The sequence below is a fragment of the Tauraco erythrolophus genome, chromosome 22, assembly GCF_009769465.1.
Source record: "Tauraco erythrolophus isolate bTauEry1 chromosome 22, bTauEry1.pri, whole genome shotgun sequence".
NCBI lineage: Eukaryota > Metazoa > Chordata > Aves > Musophagiformes > Musophagidae > Tauraco > Tauraco erythrolophus.
The window spans coordinates 9,650,030-9,671,530 of NC_141486.1; the positions used below are offsets into that span (position 1 = coordinate 9,650,030).

A 21,501-nucleotide genomic window follows, 5' to 3' on the forward strand; every position below is an offset into this window, starting at 1 on the left:
CACACTTGCCCCCAGGAACTGGATGATACAGATGTATTTTAGCACATAAAGGGGACACTTGCCCTTTTCCAGACATCATCTAGCACGCAGCATATAGTCCACATATTCTGAAGGTCTAGTCTTTCCTGACACATGTTATTCTTGTTATTTTAGGAATCAGTAGGAAAATACAAGCTTAATATTTCCTTGTGTTTCTGGCTGTAATCACTGCAAAGGAAGTGTATCTCTCTGTTGCAGCAAATCTTTCCCTAGGCTTGGGGCAGCTTCATGGTAGCCTCCCACCTGCGTTTGAGCAGTTCTCTGTACAGCACATGGTGCAACTCAGTTACTGAGTGTGTGACACAGACCATGGGAAAAGCACCTGCTTATTCCTAACAACATGGGAAACAGTATGAGCTCCTTGGATCAAAAAGAAAAAAAGAAATAAGATCAGTGGTACCAGCAAAAATTCTGCAGCCAGGGTCAGACTCCTCCCTCTGTATCTCTGAGTGTTTTACATGAATATTGCTATTCTACAACATTGCCAGTGGAGGAAGAAATTTGTGTCTTATCTCAGGAACTGTGACATGGTGCCATTAATGGGGCAGCCCATTTATCTCAGTCTTATTTTGCTGCTGATTTGAGAGGTGATACGTACCCTCAAGAATTACTCCAATATGTAGTGGTCAATCCTATGCTCTTTGAAGGTTCAAATCAAATATGCATTTATTAAGTGTCTTTATCCCTTTTAATTTCAGCTCATATTTTGTGACAGATTTCAGTGGGTGCAGGATTGGGCCCTTGACTGTCAGACTTCAGAGCAGTACACTTTTTTTTTTTAATCAACTGCCTCTTCCCACCATATGCTTACTATAAAATTCCTGTCACATCCAGCTTGTAATCGAAGTCTAAATTTGTTCTTTGATTGTTTGCTAACTGAGAATTGCTGTGAAAAGTGGTTTACAATGTAAATTGCTTAGTCAGGCACTGTAAAAAAAAAAACAAAAACAAGCAAAACCAAACAAGTACCATTTCCTTTCCTTTTAGCTGGACATATTTCCCAAAAGTGAGAGAACTCACAACACTCTTACAGAGCAAGGCACGCAGAGCGAACCAGCAAGAGAAAGAAAGCAGTGTGTCTGCCAGAGCTGGGAATTATTGCTTGTAAGATCCTTGGAGTGTATCTGGTGGGCGCCAAAGTATAGCTGCATGATACACAGCTGTTTCAAAACACAGAGACTTAGGAGGAATTTCTGGTTTTGGTTCACATACATATGTGCTTCCTGAATTTTGCTAGGCCTTGTGGGTTATTGGTTTAAATATTTCCTAAACAGTGACGGTGCACAACAGCGGAAACTGAAGCCGCTGGGAGGTGAACCTGCAGCCTGAACCATGTCAAAAACCCCTCCAGGCTCCAAACAGCCTTGTACAGGGTTGAGCAATGACCAAGCCCGCTTGCCTTCGCATTGCAGAAACACTGGAACACCCCACTGAAGCTCAGAGTGCCACAGCATGGCAGAGCTGGGCACTTCTAGTCCCACTGCATCATTGTGCATGCAAGTGTAACCATAGTGGAAACTGCTGGTTGGGAAAAGGCAGAGACTTGTGTCTGGACAACATGTGTTCTCTGTGGGATAATCCCATGCGATGGGTTAGCAGCATCTCAGATTCTTAGCTGCAAGAAACTTTGCAATGTCCTTTCCAGAAAAAGCCTAAAGTGGCTTTTGTAAAACCTCCACTGGGTGTGCGATAGCCTGTAGTCTAATTTGCTAAAATGAGTAGTTGCTAGTCTGAGTACCTCCGCAGGGGAAATTCAGTGTCTGAGTGCTGATGCATCATAAATGCCATATGAGTGAAAACACAGGGTCTAATTTTGTTTTAGTTCCAGAGCTGTGGAGGCCAGAACCGTACATGACTGGCTCATTTTGTTCATTTAGATCTAAAATACAAATCCAAATGGATTTGCTCCTATCTGCCTCAGGTCACGCTTGGCTCCCTGTCTTGGGAGTTTCGCACACCACGGAAGTGGGATTTGGCCCGATGATAGGTTTCACTTCATCTCTCAGCAGATTTGTAGTCTAACACTCCAAGATGTGCAGCATAACACGCTGGCAATCTGTCACTCTGCTGGCTTTCGTCAGATCCAACAGCTTGCTGAGGAAAAATGGTGCCAAAATAGATGCCAGCCTGACCTGAGGGACTTGAGAAGCGTTGTCTGTGCGCAGCTGAAAACTCTGCCTGTCACAGCACGTGCATTCCTGCTCTGCTTGGCTCCTCCATCCAGCCAGCAGGCTGGGACCAGCCTGGACTTTCCTGGTTCACTGAAAGTTGCCCTCCCACTGCTGAGGTTTCACGTTACTGTTCTTTCTTCTCTCTTCCGTGGAGCAGTTCGCTTGGCACGGTGGCTGCCTGCGAACCCCAAGACTGCAATGAGGGCTCTTATCACTTGCGCACCCTGAATAGCTGTGGCTTCCCTCCTGGACAAGCTCTGCATTCCCAGCACTGAAACCTCTCATCAGGCCAAAACATTGGCTTGGAACAGCTTGAAACGGGAACTTCACGACTCCAGCCTGCAGCTCACAAATTCCTTGTTTGGATAGACTTGAAAGGCTGAATGTTGGGGATATCTGAGCACAGACTGCAGTGACATTTATTAGATTAGGAGTCTGGTCTGTTTCTTCAAGAGAACTTCTCTAGAGACCACAGGGATCCATGTACATGAAAGATGTGGTGTCGGTGTCTTGCCTCACCATCTGACTACTTTCCAGTAATAACGAATGCTTACGATACTGACATTGCTGCCTAGAGCAGATCTGTAGGATTATAAAGCATGAACAAATGACTGAGGACATAAACCAGAAAAAAGAACCAGATACAATATACACCAAAATGCTGATGAAATAGTGCATCAGTCTCCTCTGCTCTGCAGTGAGGTGAGGATCTAGAAGAGGATGCAAAGCCTTTTCTCAGGGTACTTACTGAAATTCAGCCCATGACAGCAGTAAGTGATGGCCACTGCTGTAGGGTAACAAGAAATGTGTTTTATCCCTATTTGTTTGCCTTTATCATATTCACATGCCTTTGATGAATATCTGAGCCAACAGCAAGTATGGCCTTGAGACCTGCAGAATTTCAGCATATATGAGAGGATATTTGTGGGAAGCAGATTTACAATTCAGAAATGGAAAAATTTCACAGGAAACCAATGTCTAAAGACCATCCAACTGAGGAAAAGAAGCAGCATTGAATGATCAGCCTTGTCTTGGCCATTATACGTTGATTGTAGTAGTTTTGGTTGTAACCACAGATTCAGGAATTCGCCGTGAGTAACTGGGGCAAAAAGGTGCAGAAATCAAGTCTCCCAGAGCAATGCATGTGCAGCATGCAAACAGAAGGCAAATTCACCAGCTGAGATACACCTTATGGGATGCTGAGCCATCTGCAGCCATCATCTCAGGAGGGTTTAAGAAATGCACTGGCAGGTCTCAGTCCAGGACGTCACTGCCCACTGAAGTCCATCAGAGTTGCCCTGTGAAAAGGCTGAGTATGAAAATGAAGAAGAGAATGAATCACTGCTATAGCAAGAGTTTTCCTCCTGCTGCCCACTCCAAGTTGTCTTTGACCAAGGTGGCAACTGCCGTTATGGGTTGTCCTGGCATAAACTGGGGCCTGGAGCGACTCAGCACCGAGAGCCTTTCGTCTCCTGTCTGCGAGCTGAGTTTGCCCTCTGCTGTTTGCCGAATAAACTGTTCCCTCTGGTTAATCCAAAACGTAAGAAAAGCAAGACCTGAAGAACCAGAATGGTGACCCTCAGATTTCAAATATTTGATTTTAAAACCTGTAACACTTTAAAAATGACACCCACAAAGGTAGAAAAGCCTTATCTGAGACTTCAGCATACACTTACTTTATATTCTCAAGCTTTTCTTTATGATCACAAAGACCAGAAACCTTTTTTTTATTTTCCCTCTAAATAAAAGCCAATATTCAGGATAAAGCCCCTTGCTCTCTTGAGACCAGAGATTCAGGTGTGACAGGGAATGCTGCTGAGAGCAGGATCAAAGGCTGGAAGAGCCCACAAAGGAAGGTGTGAGGAGAGGTGCCCTATGATGACAAGAGGTGCCCTGCAATGAGGAAGGGTGTCCTGTGATGAGGACCCAGATAGGTCTGGTTTCTCCCCCTGTTCTGGCACCATATTCTCTTTCCATCCCAGAACTGCAGAGCTGCTTTCACCTGGGCCCCATGTCGGTTGTCCTGCTCCTCTGCCACCCTACTCTCCTCTGCAGCCATCCAGCCTCGGGAGCAGTCATCGCCACGATGCCAGATGCCCTGGAAAGGACACAAGGGCTTGTCAAGAAAGCTGCTGGCATCTTTCCACATGTTTGCAAGCTGAGATCAGCCTTGAGGCTCCTCTTGTTGCTGTTTGTTTTCTCCTCTTGTTCCTAACTGCCTCTCCCTGTGCTGTCACTACTGTCGCCCTGCACAGAGGGGCTCAAACAAAGGTGTGGCGACGGTTGATGGCCTCTGGACATCCCCCCCACCTCCCAGTGCTCATGGGCAGGGCAGGGACTGACCTGGTGCTTGTCTCAAAGGAACTTCTGCGTTCCCAGCTGGTGCCAGGGAGCTGGTGCCTGTGGACGGCTCAGCTCAGGGAAGGAGCAGCGAACGGGATGATCAGCACTGAGATCTTTCTTACAATTTCCTTTGGAATTGGCTTCTGGGTTAGCCACTGCAGAAAGACTGCAGCCCTCCCACAGATCGTCTCTAAAGTGCTTCTCTAGGTGCTTTGGTGCAGCTCCTGAGTGGACACTGTTCCATGCACGGATGAGGCTACAAAAGGTAAGCGTTAACCAGGCAGTAATAGGGGGACATGGGAGGGAGGTGACTTTCTTGACTCTCTGATCATATAGTCATTGCCTCAAGTGAGCACAGCAGAGTCCAGAGCTCCCAGGGCAGCTCTTCAAGGTGTATTGGCCCAGAACAGGACATTTACCAACTGTGTCATAGCCCTGTGTCTCCCCACGACTCCATCGCAAGGCTGAAAAAATTAATGATAGCAGGTAACATTTGCAAACACCACAGAAGTGTAAATGATGGGCAGTCAGCAATTACAGATGAGAAAAATAAATAAATTGACCTAGGCTATTCTCAAAGGACAGCACTGACTCGTCCTTTTGCGTGGTTATTTCAGATGTGGATATCAAGTAAGCAGAGCTCTAGCACAGCTGGAAAATGGACAACAGTTTTGCATCTGGAGAATCAGATCCTCTAGCTGGTACGTGGGTAATGAGCTTCCATTTCCCTCTGTATTGTCATAGCAGAGACTTGGATAATTTTATTTTAAATCAAGGATTTATCGCTTATTGAAATGCTTTAGCACTTAGTTTAAACTGGATTGCATGACTTCAGACGTAATGGAGCAAATATTTTGAAGTTTGGAGAGTGTTGCACAGTTTTTTAACTGTGCTTGTAGCTCTTACAGCAACACCAAAACTCCCCACTTCATGCTGCTTTCTAACAGGAATCTGCTCTGTGAATCTTCCTCAGCCTGAAGTCAGCAAGAGCCAATTACTGCTGAATGCAACACATCCACACCAGAAACTTCTCCCCATGTGTTGTGTTGCTTTTTTTTTCTGTTAAAAGGCACGAGCCATTCTTACTTTCACAAGTATTCCTGTATGGTTTGGGTTTTTTTTGTAAGTAACTACTACCAAATAACACTGAATGGAGTAATTCAGCTCAGTTTTTCATAAATACATGCAAAACTACCAGGTAGTATCAGTAAAGATTTTGCTGAATAACCACTCACATATCTCAAAGAGCATTAGCTCTGACAGAACTAAGCACACATGGAAAACAAGCCGTGTGTAAAAACAATCCAGACAGTTTTTCAGGAGCAGTTCTCTGTTTCAGTCACCAGCTCTATAACCTGTTCTGGCTTGGGCATGAGGACAAATTGTCTATCATGAAGATGCATGTGAAGAGATGCTAAAATAGGTCTTTAGTCCCTTGCTTCCACAGATGTGGCCTTGGCTTGGAAGAGTCTCCGGAAAGCCAAAGCAGCGGTACGTGCGGTTCAGGGAACACTTGCTGTCACGTACCTTTATCCCTCTCTGTCAGTTCCCTGTGCGTCACCTCCACAGAGTTTTCTTTCATGGATATAATGTAATTGATAGTGATGGAAACATGCTATTTTCGTCCTTTTGCAATTAACCTTTTTAATCATCTGCTAAACAACAAAAAGAGGATAAGAAGAAAAGCAAGGAGTCTTACCAAATTTCACGACACCCTTCAAATGAATTACAAGAACAGATAAAGGTTTGCCTTGCTTGTGGTTGAAGACCTGAGCAGAGTAATAGCTGACACTCACTGAGCTGGGACATCCTCTGAGTTCTCACTCTTATGTTCCTCTTAGTAGGAATCACAATGATATTTAGATGAGGCACAGCAGCTGCAATCATAATAGTGAAATTGCTCAGATGAATGCATAGAATTACCCAAATGCATCCAGTGCTGCTCATGCAGTCAAGGCCTGACACTGGTATCACACCGTTGAAGCTGCTGGTGGCTGGGGTGACTTCCAGCGTATGCTGGTCTTAAAACATCAGAGCAACTCTGGTAAAAATCTGAGGCGCACATACATACAAAGTGTAAATAATGGAGCGAGGTGATTTCATCTCTTATCTTCCCAGTCAATTGCATTCTTTCCAACGGTAGGAAATACCACATGGAACATGCTCAGACATGCCAGTATTTACAGAGTAACTAGGAGCTGCAAAATTAATCAGAGAAGCAATGTATGCCAGCAAAAGGCTACCACGGAAAAAAAACATATGTCTCCCTTCAAAAGAAAAATCTGCCTTTTCACAGCTACAAAGGATTGAAAACAAATTTTATCATCAAACGTGGAGCTGTGCCAAATCACAGGCAGCCAGAAGAGAGCTTTGGCACGAAAAAAGCTTTGGTGAGTTCTGAGTTACTGGGAAAATGCTGCGACAGGGGACTGCTTTGGTGTCGAAGGGAAGGTGACAAGAGCTAGTGAAAGGCTCTCTTTATGGAGGAAAGTGTACATTTTCATCAGCTTTCTACTAATGCTCCCAGGAGAATGTCACAATGCACAAGGAACGACACCTTGCTGGAGAGAGCTCAGGCAAAAGATGCAGCATTAATACCCACCAGCTACAGCAAAGTAAAAGCTACTTCTGCTTGTCCTCTGAGGCTTTTTCCTAGAGATATCTGAAGTGATGTAAATACAGAATTTTGTTCATTTGCTTTCGCAGGAAATGCATAATGTGTTTAAAATCAACTCTAAATGCAAAGTGAGATAAGAAAAAAGCAGGAAATTTAAATTCCGCAAGACTCTTAACAACTAATGATAAGAATAGACTTAAATTGTTTTTATTTTTGCATCTGCTGGGTATTTGTTTCTGAGGTGGCTTATTGGCTGGGGCCAGTTGAAACTGCCAGCCTTTAGCATTTATGGATGCTATTTCCTTCCTAAGTGGGGGGGGTTGTACCATGCTCATGGAGATGGCTCACTGCCTGGACCCTGGTCTCAGCAACGAGGATAGCAAGAGAGGTGTGTTAACAGTCCCCAGTAAAATGAACTGGTTTAATTTAATAGTTGAGGAACGTTCTTGACGTTTTGACATAGACATAATTTTGCTATGCTGTAGATGACGAGAGGAACAGACATGAAACAGCTTTGAATGAGAAAAAGAGCAATGAGATTCCTCCAGCCTGCAGGTAAAAAATAAACTTGATATACAGCACTTGGTGGATGAAGAGGCGAAGGCACACACAAACGGATTTAAAATTCTGGGATGCAGGACTTCTCTTCGTTAGTCTATCTGCCGATGCTTGTAATAACTTTTATCAGACCACAATTCACTTTGCACTTTCCCAGTTTGCCAGACTGCTGGTAACTGGCAAAATGCTGATCCTGTGGAGACTCTGAGATTACCATTGGAGCATGTTGTAGAAACTCAACTGTCAGTCATATTAGCAGTCTATGGAACAATTTCATAATATGCTCTACAGACTCAGTCTTGTTTTTCTTTTTCTTCAGAAAGAGAAACTGCTGCTGTCTCCCCTGCTTGGTGGCAGTCCTGTTTCCTCGAGACCCCTGCTGTGAGCTCTGGCCCATCCAGAATGACCCCTCTGTTCCCCAGGGGAGACCCCCGCTCAGCACCTTGCAGCCCTGCCAGGAGGGAGGCTGCAGATGGCAAAGGCACAGCTGGGACATGGTCTCCTGCAAAGAGCCTTTATAAACCAAGAAGGGACAACTTCAGGGAGCAGGCAGATTCAAGAGGTTGCACAGTACAAAAGGAAAAATCTCCCTGCTCTCTGCATCGCCCACTTCACTCTCCTGCAGGGATCAGTCCATTCTCAGCTGTCCCACATGGCAGCTGGAGCAACGCTCCCATGCCCACGGCTGTCCTGCTTCCTGCATACCACCTTTCATCAGCCAGCAGGCCCAGTGATCAGAAGCTGGAAGAGTCATGCAAAAAATCACCCCCAAATAAGTTAGAGCAACTCAAGAAGAGAATCCAGGAGCAGAAGCAAAAGAAGCACGCAGCCTCTCAGGAGCAGAAGTGCCCGATTTCTGCCTGTGCTAAAGAGCTGCTGCAAAAAAGACCCCTGAAGAGAAAGGTGTGCAAGGTGGCATCTGCTCCTCCTGCTCTGGTTTGCAAAGGTCAGTAGCAGCCTGGCATCTATGGAGAAAGGCTAAAACCATGTATTACCCAGGAGTGCTTTGGCACAGCTGAATAGCGAGCCGCCCACCGCCCACTCCACATTTTGGTTTACGTTGGGCAGTGACCACGTTCGTGTGATAAATTCATTTACCTTCGCAGCCCTTGGGGGAGCTGCAAACCGCCCTGTGCTACACGTATCAAACTGCTACCGAGTTCACTCCTCCACTGGATTTACTCCCTAGCATGCACAAATGTATAAATTTATTTCCACAAAATAGTTAAGAATTTGCTGCAAATATATTCTCTTCTCCCCTTTACTTCCACATTCTTTCTTTCGCCACGTATAAAGCATGAAATGGGAAGCAGCAGCACAGCAGTGTGTAGAGGCATCACAGGTGTTTGAAGCAGGAATTGTGCAGGTCAGAGGCATTACAGAGGATTTAACCGTTCGTTCAGTGGAACTAGTGTGGATCTGAAAGCTAATACTATTAGACTTCCTTATCCTGCTTTGCTGCTAAATTTGGGCCTGAAGTACCATTCATCCACAGCTGTCACTCTAGTTTAGTGTGATTTAAGATCTCAGGTTGCTGTGAGAAATGCATGGACTCAAGAGCAAGGGTTTCCTGCGGCTCTCCCAGTTAGCCTGCCCGCTCGGCAATCTTTTCAGCCCATGGGGGATTACTGAGGGTGTACTGGACTAGAGAAGACGAGCTGAAAAGCTGTACATAATAAATCTTATTGCCATAATAGCATTAGTGTTAATTCATTGGGCACTATGATCACTGCCACACACCAGCTTCCACGGGCATTTCCCTCAGATTTGTTCCAAATCACCTTTTACAACGATGTACGGAGGTATTTTATGGCTCTTACCTCGGGTCAGTGCGAGCACACGTCCGTGCTGCTGTGCCCCCCTTTCAGCTGAGCCAGGCAGCGCTTTCGACCACCGCTGCACAGTGTCCCCCCTCCTAACGCCCAGAAGCCCAAGCCACAATCCCTGCTGAGCCTCTTTTGAACATTCTCAGGGGGAAGGCTAGTTTACTTTGGTTTTAACCCAGATCATTTTACGTAACTGAGTTGGGGAACTACCAGACAAACAGTCGAACGTTTAGCACAGAGGCAGCCTCTGAGGCTGAAGAGTAACAGCTCCAGACACTCGGTTCAGCTGTAGCTTGTTCAGTTTGTCTGACTGTACCACTGAAAACAAGTGTGTGTCACAGCTGCTCTGCTCAATATTACCTCTGTCAGATACCTGCAGCCTGGCCTAGGAAGCCTGCTTCTGCTCTTCACACATAGCTCAGTGCTGTGAGCTTGGAACCTTGTAGCAGGTTTCAAATATCTGTTTGTCCAGGTTTCGGTGCTGTGAACTTGAGGTCTGCTCTTTCCTTGCCTGAGGAAGAGCACAGAGTACCAGGCAGAGAAGAATTTACCATCCCTGCACAAGGGAGGGGTTATAAAAAAAAAAAAAACAAGACCCCAGGTTAGCAATACTGTATGATAACAGTTTGCTACAGGCAGCTTGCCTAAGCCCGAGGTGTTTGTGTGTGCTACAGAGAAAGGTCGGTCTGGATCTCCAGAGGGACACCAAGGGCAAGGTGTCCCTCTGCACACACTGGATGGGCCAGGAAGGTCAGGGCCATTTGCACGGTACAGCATTGTACGTGTAGACCGGGTAATGGACACGACCCCAAGGATCCAGGCCAACGCTTGCTTTACTGGGACATCTCCAGAACCACAAAAAAAATCAAGACCTGCTTATTCTGGGACCAGTGTCATTAGAGACCTCCACTTTTGCGTTCCAAGTGAATAGAACTGGGTTTGGTTTGTTGGTGACAGCAGTTCTGTCCAAAGTTTGATATTAGTTGCACACTAATTCTTTCCATATTTTTTTCCCCTCCTGATTAAAGACCGAAGAGAAAGAAGCTCGGCACAGAGAATTCAAAAGCAAAGCCAGAGGCAGCCTTCACCCAAGCCCTCTGTTCTGGACAGAGCAATAACAGATAAAGGTAAGGATGAAAATAATGAGAAGTAACATAAATTGATGGACAAAAGTGCTGGAGGTCAGTGGCATCTGGGCACTCATCTGCCAAAATCTTTAGCTGGTTATTAAAATAATACCCAAAATCCTGGGATCCACAGTCGAAAATCAGGGCCTACTTATACCAAGCAGGTAACAAAGAAAACCACTGAGGGAACAGACAAAAACTGACATTTCTGCAAGAAGGCAGAAGATGACCATAGGCAGCACAAAGCTTAATTTCTGTTTTAGCTGCTGGTGAATCATGCGGAGGCCCATAGGATGGGTGATCAGACTGGACACCTGATAACACTTTCCGTTGCTGAATTTTGGGGTGAACTTTGGCAGGTCACTTCCTCACACCCTCCCTCAGGCACTCCATGTGTAAAGGACTTGCCAAACGCTTCCTGCCTGTGTCTGTGGGCATTAGCTAAGAATCTGCCTTTGTTGCTTTTGCCTGCAGCAGCTGAATTACAGACCAGCCAGGATTAAAAATCATTAGAAATAAAATTAAGCTGTACATTGGAGGTGGTGAGAGCTGTCTGTCACTTATTCAGTTCTGTGTTCCCTAGTGAACTAAGAGTGCCATCAAGAGACAGGGATTTCCTGGCCTGCAAAATAGGAACCAAATCAAAGCAGTGAAAAGTTGGATGAATTATCCACAGCCTTGCTACAAAGTCAACAGTAGGAGCAGAAGTCACAATCACTAGTTGTCACTTTTCTTTGACTGGTAAGAGTAAGTGCAGGTTTGAATTACCCATTCAATGCTGTTGCTTTGCACTGGAAATGGTTGCGTTCAGACTCGGTGGGGAAGCGCTATGGGTGCTGCTCACTCAAAGCAGCTGTATTTCACACTAGCCAAGGCACTAGGTATGCAACTTGTGTGAAACAGAGAGAAAAAATCCAAACTATCTAGTACTGTGCAGACGAAATTATGAGCAGAGTGGCATCATGTGCTTTACTACCTAAGTACTATTTAAAATGCATGAAATATATAATAATTTCCTTCTCTCTTTTTTTTTTTTTGTTTTAATGGATTGTTTGAAAAATGGCTTGATCTTCCTCTGAGAGTGGGTCATAATAAGACCATGCCACATGAAGCATTCATCATTGTAACTGCCAGTGTCATGGTGTCTTTATTGGCTATTAGTTTCTGTCAGTGAAAGAGCCAAGGCAGGGCTACAAAGAGATGAATGAGGGGCAGGGGTCAGAGCCACGGTACTCAGGAATTTGATGAATTATAAATTTGCTGTAGTTAACAAAAAATTAAGTCACAGCAGCTATAAAATATTCATGTTTCATAGGTAGAAAAAACTATGAGAATATTTAAATCAAAATATTTCTTTCTGGCAAGTATTTTCATCAGAAATGCAGGCTTGGACTTCAGCTTCAGCATAATAGTTTCTGTAGTTAATGAACACTGTGTAGATAAAAAGAAATTTAACTGAAATCAGACAACATAGTGAAGCAAAGATTGTTAGAGTTACATATAAATTTGTCAGTTACACTCAGAGGAACTAAGCATAAAAATAAATGCATCCTCCACTTGTAATACTGCTAAATGAGAAAACAAAGTAGTACAGCAGGGTGTTTCACTAAAAAAACTGGTGGATCTCAGCTGTGCCGAGTCCAACAGATTTTGCAATTCCATGGTTTGTGCTGTCGAACACTGAACTGCGTAGACCTAGTGGAGAATTCCACTGAAGGCTTCCCAAGTAAGTCCATGTGGTTATAGGAAGCGACTTCAGCCTCACAGACATTGAAGCTCTTCCTTGTCTGAAAAACATCATTTCTCTTGTGACACTACCTAAACTGCACGATTAAGATGGGCCTCCAGAGCGTGTCGAAGTCTGCTGCAAATTCAGCTGCTGTGAGTGGTTGTGACTCTGCCGGTGGCTGACTCCACCAGTGGCTGTGACTCCATAGGTGGCTGTGACTCCACCAGCAGCTGTGACTCCACCAGCAGCTGTGACTCCATCAGCGGCTGTGACTCCACCAGTGGCTGTGACTCCACCAGTGGCTGTGGTCAGAGCCCAGGGCTGGTAGCTGAGAAGCTGTTGCCATCCAGCTGTTGTTTGCAAAGCCAAGAGGAATCTGAGGACGATCCCATTAACCAGTCTCTGAAAGCACTTTGTGTCCAGCAGATGATTCTCAGAGGTGCTGCACACAGTCAGCTCAGCCCACAGACAAGTTTACTGAACAGAAGCTGGAAAAGCCTCACTCAGCACTGAACATCTTTGAACTGAGGCTGACACCTACATAAGAGTAAAATATTTTCTTAAAAAAACCCCTTGAATATTTTCATTGCAGTACGATTTGGTGGGGAGTTTCCATGAAAAAAAAAAAAAAACCAACAAACAAAACCCAAATAAAAACTGTGTAGTCCCCTTCTGCTGGAGAAGTGTTTGCAATAAACACGTAATTATACCAGTGCAAGTATTGGCATGCTGTGAATGCAATCGGAAATTATGAAGTAAAACAGTGATAAATGTTGTCTATTATGTGACACCACCTATTAAGCAAGAATAATTTGCTTGTGCTGCATACTGCACAGTTTATTTTTGCATTATACATTGTCCCTCATCCTGTATTGTTCATTGATTCTTCTACACTGCATCCTGCTGATTCTCACCAGTTTAAAAATGAATTAGTTTACTCTAGTGAGCTTGAAGTAGTAACAAGAAAAATTGTATTTCGCTATCCCCCTCCCTCCAGTTCTCAAATCTGCTGGTACCCAGTAAGTACCAGCTGTCTGCAGCTGCCATCATAGAAGGATGCTCTCAGATGCTCTCAGGTCAGTGTCCCGATCTCCTCTTAGTGTTCTTGAGCACTCTGGGACTCAGTGGTTTCTGAGTAAAACTTCTAAGAACTGTGAGCATGCGACAAGTATTAAAGGATAGAAACGCTAATGGTAAAGCCTTAGGAAATCACTGAACCTTCATATGTTGTCCTCATCCAATTAATGAACCGGCAGAGTGACAGCCTCCAAAGTCTGAGTGCTTTAAAACATTTTTGTTATCAAAGTAGCCTCAACTTTTTTTTTAAACCTGCTCTGACTAAAACTTTTTAGATCTCCGCACACCTCAGGTGTGATTCCTGGAAATCACCATTAAAAAGATTTATAAGAAGAGTTACAATTTTCTTTCAAAGAAAATGCGAGGGTTTAATAATTCAGTACAAATCCTCTGTTTCAGGCGCAAAGCTACCTGGTGCTTCTGCATGGAGAGAAGGTCAGAAGTTAGCTAGAAAGTTGCTTGGTCCACCCCCTACATTTCCAAACCTGAGGAGCACAGATGAAGAGCAGACCACAGCAAATACCTTTGGTACAGCTGCCTCTCTGCTACACTAGTTACTTTGGCACACAAACAAAAAAGCAGTTTATTAAAATTAGTTGAAACAAAAGGTTTTGAGGCCCTTCTGAGCACCTATCTGTAATGACTCTTGCAATAACTCACTTGTCAGGTTAACCACCACCCAGAACAATTGCTGAAGTCCATGGTCAACTGGCACAATGAAGCTATTGTGGTTTTGAAGAGATAACGCAAATGCACTATGTCCTTAAAGTAAGACTTGTCTGTGTGATGACACAGGTTGTGTCTCCCTAGCAGAGACACAGCATCAGCTCCACGTCCTGCACATCCTAGCAAACTCTGCTTTTCAGCTGGGTTGGTTTGCCACACACAGCTGTAGAGATTCCCTGGCTCTTCCAATAGCTGAGGCTGGCCACTGAATTCTCACCGTGCTACACTGGCAAGCATAAGAGATTCACGAGATAAAGCGTTTCACTGCCCATGTGTGCTAAATGCTATTTATACGGAAGGGCCACACACTACACATGATTTGTACAACTGGCCACTGCAGCTCCAAATTTCGCCCTTCCAGATTTATCTTCTCCCTAGAACACTGCCGATTTTACAACAGATTTACAAGCCTGGGCTACACATGCAAATAGTCCTCAAACCTATGGTAGGAAGCAGGTTTTGAGATGTACATGAGAGATACAGGAATTTATACATTTCTGATATAATAACACCACTGTTGTTTCCAAATGTTTTCCGCAGAACCTGGTAGAGGATTTGTAGCCATGCCAGTGACGGAAAACAGCTCCAGAGGAAAGGGAAATGAAGCTGTTGGAAAAAGCCTTGAAATCCAAAGCTGCATGCTTCCCTCCAGCAAGCCTGTTGAAAGGGACAGCAAAGCACTGACCAAAGACACAAAACAAATACTCAGGAACCTGCATTTGCAAAGCCAGTACCGTGATGAACACAGACATACCAGGCTCCCAGAAGATATTGCAAAAGGAAAGGTACGAGTTCTGCAGCAATACCTAGGGATCTGTTCTCCTTTATCTGGACCTCGGGCCACAACTCCCTCTGCCTTCAGTGGGGAAAAGCTACGATCTTCCTTAAGGAAAGCTGGAGCCAAGCCCAGCAGCTCAGGAAACTGCAGCAGAGGAAAAAGCACATCGCCTCAGAGACAGAAAGGCTCAAGCAGCCCTGCACAGAAAGGGTCCGAGAAAGAAAACCTGAAGCACTCTTTAAAGAGGAGGGTAAATAGTAAAAAATCTCACCCCTACAGCCCTCAAATTGTTCAGGAATTTATGTATCGAAAGAACGAAGAAAGGAAGAAAAAAAGCCTAGAAGAGAAAAAGTCTTTGGTGCAGGCTGTGGAGACGAGGAATAAGAGACTGCAAGAAGTATACAGGAAACAGAAAGAAGCTGTGGGAAAGAAAATGTGTTCTGACCAGATGCACAAGCTCATGGCTTCTGCAAAGGAAAGTTCTCAGTGTAAACTCGAGCAAGTAAGTCATAAAGGAGTGGCAGACTGAAAACTCTCCAATCTTGATCGGTACAGCACCCTGTAGGAGATAAAACACTTCATGCAAATGCCTTGAAGTTTTTTTGAAGGAAGAAAAAGGTTTATCTGGAAAAATAGAGTAATTAACTTCTAATTATGTCAGGAATTGCTGAGCTCATTAGTAAGGTTGGAACCTTAGAACGTAAAGGCCAAAAGCCTGGAAATCTTCATTGCATGAGCTAAAAGTTTTCCAGTTACATGAACCAATTATTAAGTGGAATAAAAGCCAAATGTTACCCTCATGTTGCCCAGCTGTTTAGTGCTTGCACTAATGGTCACTTCTGTTTCAGGAGCAAACCAGTGATGGAATGCTGGAGCGGAGTTCCATGGCCTGGATGGATAAAACATCCTGTACTCTATTTAAAGATCACAGACACAGGTACTCAGACAGAAAAAGTGTCCTGGAGAGCCTCTTTCTCAGCACACGCTGCAGACTTTTCACAGTATTCTGTCGTACACTAGAAAAAATAGAAAAATGGACTAATATACTCTCGTATCTCACCTTAAAGTCAGCCTCACTGCACCCAGTCCAGAGCAGTTACAGAACCTGGGAGTGTCTGGGAGTCTTTTGAGCATGAAAGGACACCGATGCCCTGGCTCTCCAGGTTGAGGCAAACTTTTCAGCCTACTTTTATGCTTTGTATTTTTAAATAATAATTATTCATTGCCAGCCCTTGGCTGGTTCTTCTCCGCATCTGTCAGCAGTTCATGCTGCATCCTTAATCTGTCATTTGACCAGAGTATCTATAGACAGGGAAAACTGTTTCTTTTCCTTTTGTGAAGTGCTTTAGCTGAGGACACCGGTCTGTGCAGAAAGCTGCTGTTACTTTGTCTTTATAATGTGCCATCTCTCCTTTTTGTTTAAACAGGAATCAACTTCTAGAAACAGTTCAATCACCTAAAAAAAGAGAGGCATTAGCTTCTCCAGCACCACTGGAATCCAAGTGCTGGTTTCTCAGTCCTCTGAAATGTGAAGACTTGAAGGATTGCTCTCCCTCTGCTCTGCATATGCCTCCCCTGAGCTTTCCCTTTCCTCAGAAAGATGCAAAACCTCACTCCAAGAACTTGGCTTCTAGTCTTTCTCCATACAGAAGTAAACAGGATCGAATGAAAGCCATACATAATCTATCCAAGGAACTTGCAGAAAAGATTGAGATGGCAACTAAGAGACTGAATGCAGCAAGCTGGGTTAAAGACTCTGCTGACAAAACATGGACAGAGACAACTTTGGACCTCTACAACGAGTCATTTTCTGTCCCAGAGCCTGAGACATCCAAGGATGAGCAAGACAGGACAATGACTATTCAAATGCTTCTGGACGCCCCAGATCCTGGTGTGTTACATGTGTCCTCAGACAGGGAATTTCAAGGACTGGGCAGGATTAGCCTTGTGGGTAGCACTGAGGGAACAACAGCCCTGGACAGATGGAAGGAAACAGCCACTCCTTTGCCTGTTGGGAGTGCTGTGAGCAAAGAGTTACCGTGGCTCACTCGTGATGGAGGACAGAAGCATCTCAACACTGCGGAAGACCTGAGCAACACATTGCAAGGTAGATCATACTGACATCCTGCAACAGTGAGCCTCAGATGCCATAGCCAAGTCTTTCAAAGCTACAAAGCAGTGTTTAAGCCTGATCTCCCCTTGGCTATTGCAAGTGGCGTGTCTTGGAAAATTCCTGAGCCGTGGGTCTTCTAGGCTGTATCCATACTGCTCAAAGGGAGTGGTTGCTGGAGCCTTGAGTTTTTGCAGGCTTGTTCTCTGCACAGCTCACAAATCTAATGCCAAGAAAAGTCACTTGCTGAGTGACTTCTCTCATTGCGCCTGTGAAACCACATCTCTTAATTTTACCTGTGGCTTTGCCACTGATTTTGGACACATCACTTCACCTTCTGGTTCCTAGGCTTTCCCAGAAGAAAGGAATTATAAGCCTAACCCCATGTACTTAAAAATCTGTGGATCAGAAGAACTATATGGAAGTTAAGTGCTCACACATAAGCAGGCAGAGAACAGATGGCGAAGCTTGGGCCATTTCATTTCTACAAAGAGCATATTTATTAAATGCCTTCATTTGTCTTTTTAAAAGGTTTTCCTGTGAATAAGGGCTCCGAGGTGGACGTACGCCTATTGCAGGAAAAGCCAATAACCAGTCCAGCCTCTTCACCTGACAGATTCCTCACTAGAAGGTAAACAAATCTGGATATATCATTCTCTGCTAAATGCGCCACACACACACACGTAGCTAAAATAAATAGCACCAATGCAGCATGGAGCCACGCTGCTCTTTGCTCCTTACCCAGGGAATTGTCAAGCACGCAGATTTTGACACCAGATATACTGAAAGAGGGAACCACCCATTTGCAGCGAGCTGGAAGATGAACAAGAAAGGTTCAGCTGGGCTTTTTGGGAGAGATGGATCTCCTCTATAGGAGTTTTGCCCCAGATGCAGCCTCCCAGCAGCGCGAGGAGTCTGGGGGGCTGAGGGGCAGATTTCCTCCCACGCAGCCAAGCCCTACCGACCTGCCCGAGGCAGCTCTGGCTTTTCCCCCCGCTCCGGAGCAGGGGCAGCCCCGGGAACGAGCTGCGGCGGGGCTGGGGGCTGCGGCCGCGCCGGTGCCGGTGCTGCCCGCCAGGGGCCGCCGCTCGCCGCGGCCGGGGGACGCGGGAGAACACGGGCCCCGGTCCCCCCCGGTGCCCCCCGGTGCCACCGTCGTGTTTGGGAAGGGGAAAGGAACACGTAGCTCGTGCCTCCCTCCCCAGCCCGGTGAAACAAACCTCTCGGTGTTTTACCTTGCGGCATTGGCAGAAGAATTCACCGATCATCTGAGTCCCGAGCTAAATCCCCACCGATCGACCCTTTGCAGGCGATTCAAGAGTGATTTAATCAGCTGAATGCTGTAAATTCATTTTCAGTAACTGTTCTCACGTGTTTTGCTCCAAAAGCGCGTGAAAATTCCGATTGCTGCAGCTCTGGAGGTTGTGTGTGTGCGGAGCAGGATCTACTCACGAATATTACGTTTCCTTGAACAGGACGTGTGTCAGAGCGTGGTGATTGTTATGGAAAATAGGTTTTGAAGCAGGAAGTTTAGAAAACAAGATTGCATGAATGTAGGTTGTTTTCAGACAGCCTTCGTTAATTAAATGTTTAATGTAGACGGCAGTCGATAGAAAACTCAGCGTTTGGCCTGTACCTTAGAGAGCAAAGACATGTTTGTGTCACTGCCCCAGGTGAGTCATCTCTGGTGACAGGGAGGACCATGAAGGGACTTAACTAGTTCAGATGCAATCACCAACTGCAAACCAGACCGTGCCCCTGCCCAGCCACGGAGAAGGACAAAGCCGGAGTCCCCTGAGGGGCCACACATCTCTGCAGAGACATCTTCCCTCAGAGGATAAATCCCCTGAGCCCCAGAAGATTAAATATGACCTGAACAGGCATTACCAAAGTGCAGCAAACTGGCCACCGTGTCCCCAGCTTCCCGTTGAGAGAGGAGGGTGAGGTGTGGGTACTGCGGGATCCCTGCCAGAGCGGGGATGGTGTGGCTCTGCTTACTGGGCCGTTCACTGGTGCCTGGGACAGAACTGGTTGTGCCAACCTGCTGCAGTTGAATTGCAGAAAGACTGAGTGGGAAGAGAACTTTTTTTTTAACTTAAGGCAGGATATAAGGCACAGTATTCTTTTTAAGATTGTTTATAGCTTTACAGTGCAAGGTAAACAAGAGGAAAATGAAAATTGGAGAGAGAAGTCCAGACAGCTCAGCTTACCAAAGTTATGAACCGTAATTACTGGAATTACTGAGAGTTAAAACCCCGTTCTTTGTGCGCAGCTACCACATTGAAAAGGCTGATTCCTGCTCTGAGACATCAGTTGCAAGGATTATGGAGCTGTTCTGTCACACAAGACGGCAAATGTATAAAACATGAGCGCTCAGCACTCAGAGCAGGCAGCCAGGAGAGCCAGAGCTGTGTACATGCTGCACCTTAGAGAGCACAGCCCACCGGGCCAACGAGAGTGGTGGGGTCCATTACTCTTGTCTTGGTGCGTCCGTGTTTATTTGCAACTCTAATTTCCAGTAATGGAAGGTAGGTGCAGGACCCCCATGGGCCCCGAAGGGAATAGCCCCTCAGCTGTAATGGACAAGCATCAGACAAAGTAGAAATAAGACAGATTGCACTGATCTCCTGAACAATGCAATTACTGAGAAAGCAAAGCTCCCATGTGTTCGAGCGGTGGCGTCAAACAAAGTCCTCAGAGCATCACGGAAAAAAAAACACCAATAAAACCTCTCAAACAATAAATCATAACCCTGTTGCCAGTGCTGTTTCAAAAGATGAGGAGAGCTACAAGCAGGTAAAATACCACTGTATTTAGAGATTAGGAGTAGAAAGTGCTGCTGTATTGTGAACAACTCCAGACTCATTTCCTGCGACTTAAGGGCTCCCTCTGATGCGGCAGTAGTGACAGAAAGGGGATGATATAAGGGAAAGACCACCCCATGTCTAACCCTTTCTTAGCTACTGCTAAAGTGGATAATGCAGAGGTTCAGAGAAGAATCATAGAATCATAGAATGGTTTGGGTTGGAAGGGACCTCAAAGATCATCCAGTTCCAACCCCCCTGCCATGGGCAGGGACACCCTCCACTACACCAGGTTGCCCAAAGCTTCATTCAACCTGGCCTTGAACACTTCCAGGGATGGGGCAGCCACAGCTTCTCTGGGCAACCTGTTCCAGTGCCTCTCCACCCTCTGAGTGAAAGAAGCCTGCCTTTGAATTGTCGTCAGCTTTCATCTGCATGTGATCTAGATTCTGATTTTGCACCGAGTCCTGAAGCCTGCACGCTCACTTATGGGAAGCAAAAGTGGGTGAGAGCCCTTTGGTACGCATGGGTAGGCAGCACACACCCGTAAGGACAACATGAGAGTCCCATGATCTAGCTGCTCCTGAAGTCGCTCTGGTATCAACGGATTCCCATGCCTGCTGAGGGCATACATCTACGATCTGATCAGACAGAAAGCTCAATGGCAAAGGAGCAGCAGTGTGTTAAGGAGGTGACTGAGGAACACGCTTTCCAGGGTCATAAATTCTCCTGCTCCAGAGACGTTTGCACATGAACTCCATACGGGGGAGCGTTAGCAGGGAGCGAAGGAAGCCAGCCTCTTGACTAGCACACAGGACTTGACACGACTCTGCTAGCAGGCAGGGGGAGTGCTGCATTCTTAGCCCTTGGTAAATCTGCACCTGCATAGCTCATCACCAGTGTAGCTAGAAGTAGGTTGGAAAATGTGATAGTAAATGCAGCTGAATGGGGTCTGTGCTCCGGCTTCTGCTGTTGCTACCAGTGACATGAATTATGAATCTGCACTTGGCGACAGTAGGTGTTCTCTTCAAGAGTTCATCTAAACAAAGCCACCTGTTAAAAACTGACTGTTTGCCAGCCTCGTCCACAAGCACAAAACATCCAGCGTCACCACATCGGTGCTCTTGAACATGATCTTATCCACAGCCAGCTTCGACAGCACAGTTTGATGTTTACATGTTTAATTACGGCTGTGAAAACAGAGACTCATGTTCATGCAAGAAATCCCGCAGGTGCCTCTTTCCATAAGAAATGTTCCCATTTCATGCACGGCTGCTCTGCAGTCTGCAGGGGCGGCTGACGGAGATTTGTTGCAAATGCAAATGACTCACTGATGGGAATTCTCCAAACTGCCGGAAAATGTTTATGCAATTTCGTCCTTATTTTGATTCCGTTACCTATAGAAGTGGCTTTCTGCTACATTCTGCATCTCTGGAGAGTCAAAAAGATTGTGACGCTTCTGCTGTAAGTTCAGTTTTGAGAGTGCCCTGGGCAGCCTGGCAGGTGAGGGCAGAGCAAGCAGCTGCCACGCAGAGGCCCGATGCCCCGAGCTGTTGGATCACAGCTCTGCCTCCTCCTGCGGACCCAGTAATGCTT

The 21,501-nt window shown here is 45.7% G+C and overlaps 1 protein-coding gene across 1 annotated transcript in view; it reads left to right on the forward strand.

The window, feature by feature from the left end:
* Positions 1-5,211: 5,211 nt before the first annotated feature.
* CCDC187 (coiled-coil domain containing 187) overlaps positions 5,212-21,501 on the forward strand; it is a 43,180-nt gene continuing 26,890 nt past the window's right edge. The window contains exons 1-11 of the mRNA XM_086625296.1: positions 5,212-5,254; positions 6,001-6,044; positions 6,850-6,943; positions 7,656-7,725; positions 8,052-8,674; positions 10,583-10,681; positions 13,887-14,015; positions 14,754-15,493; positions 15,840-15,928; positions 16,419-17,098; positions 17,633-17,732. Coding sequence (XP_086481422.1) covers positions 5,212-5,254; positions 6,001-6,044; positions 6,850-6,943; positions 7,656-7,725; positions 8,052-8,674; positions 10,583-10,681; positions 13,887-14,015; positions 14,754-15,493; positions 15,840-15,928; positions 16,419-17,098; positions 17,633-17,732 — 2,711 coding nt within the window. The remainder of the gene's footprint in view (positions 5,255-6,000; positions 6,045-6,849; positions 6,944-7,655; positions 7,726-8,051; positions 8,675-10,582; positions 10,682-13,886; positions 14,016-14,753; positions 15,494-15,839; positions 15,929-16,418; positions 17,099-17,632; positions 17,733-21,501) is intronic.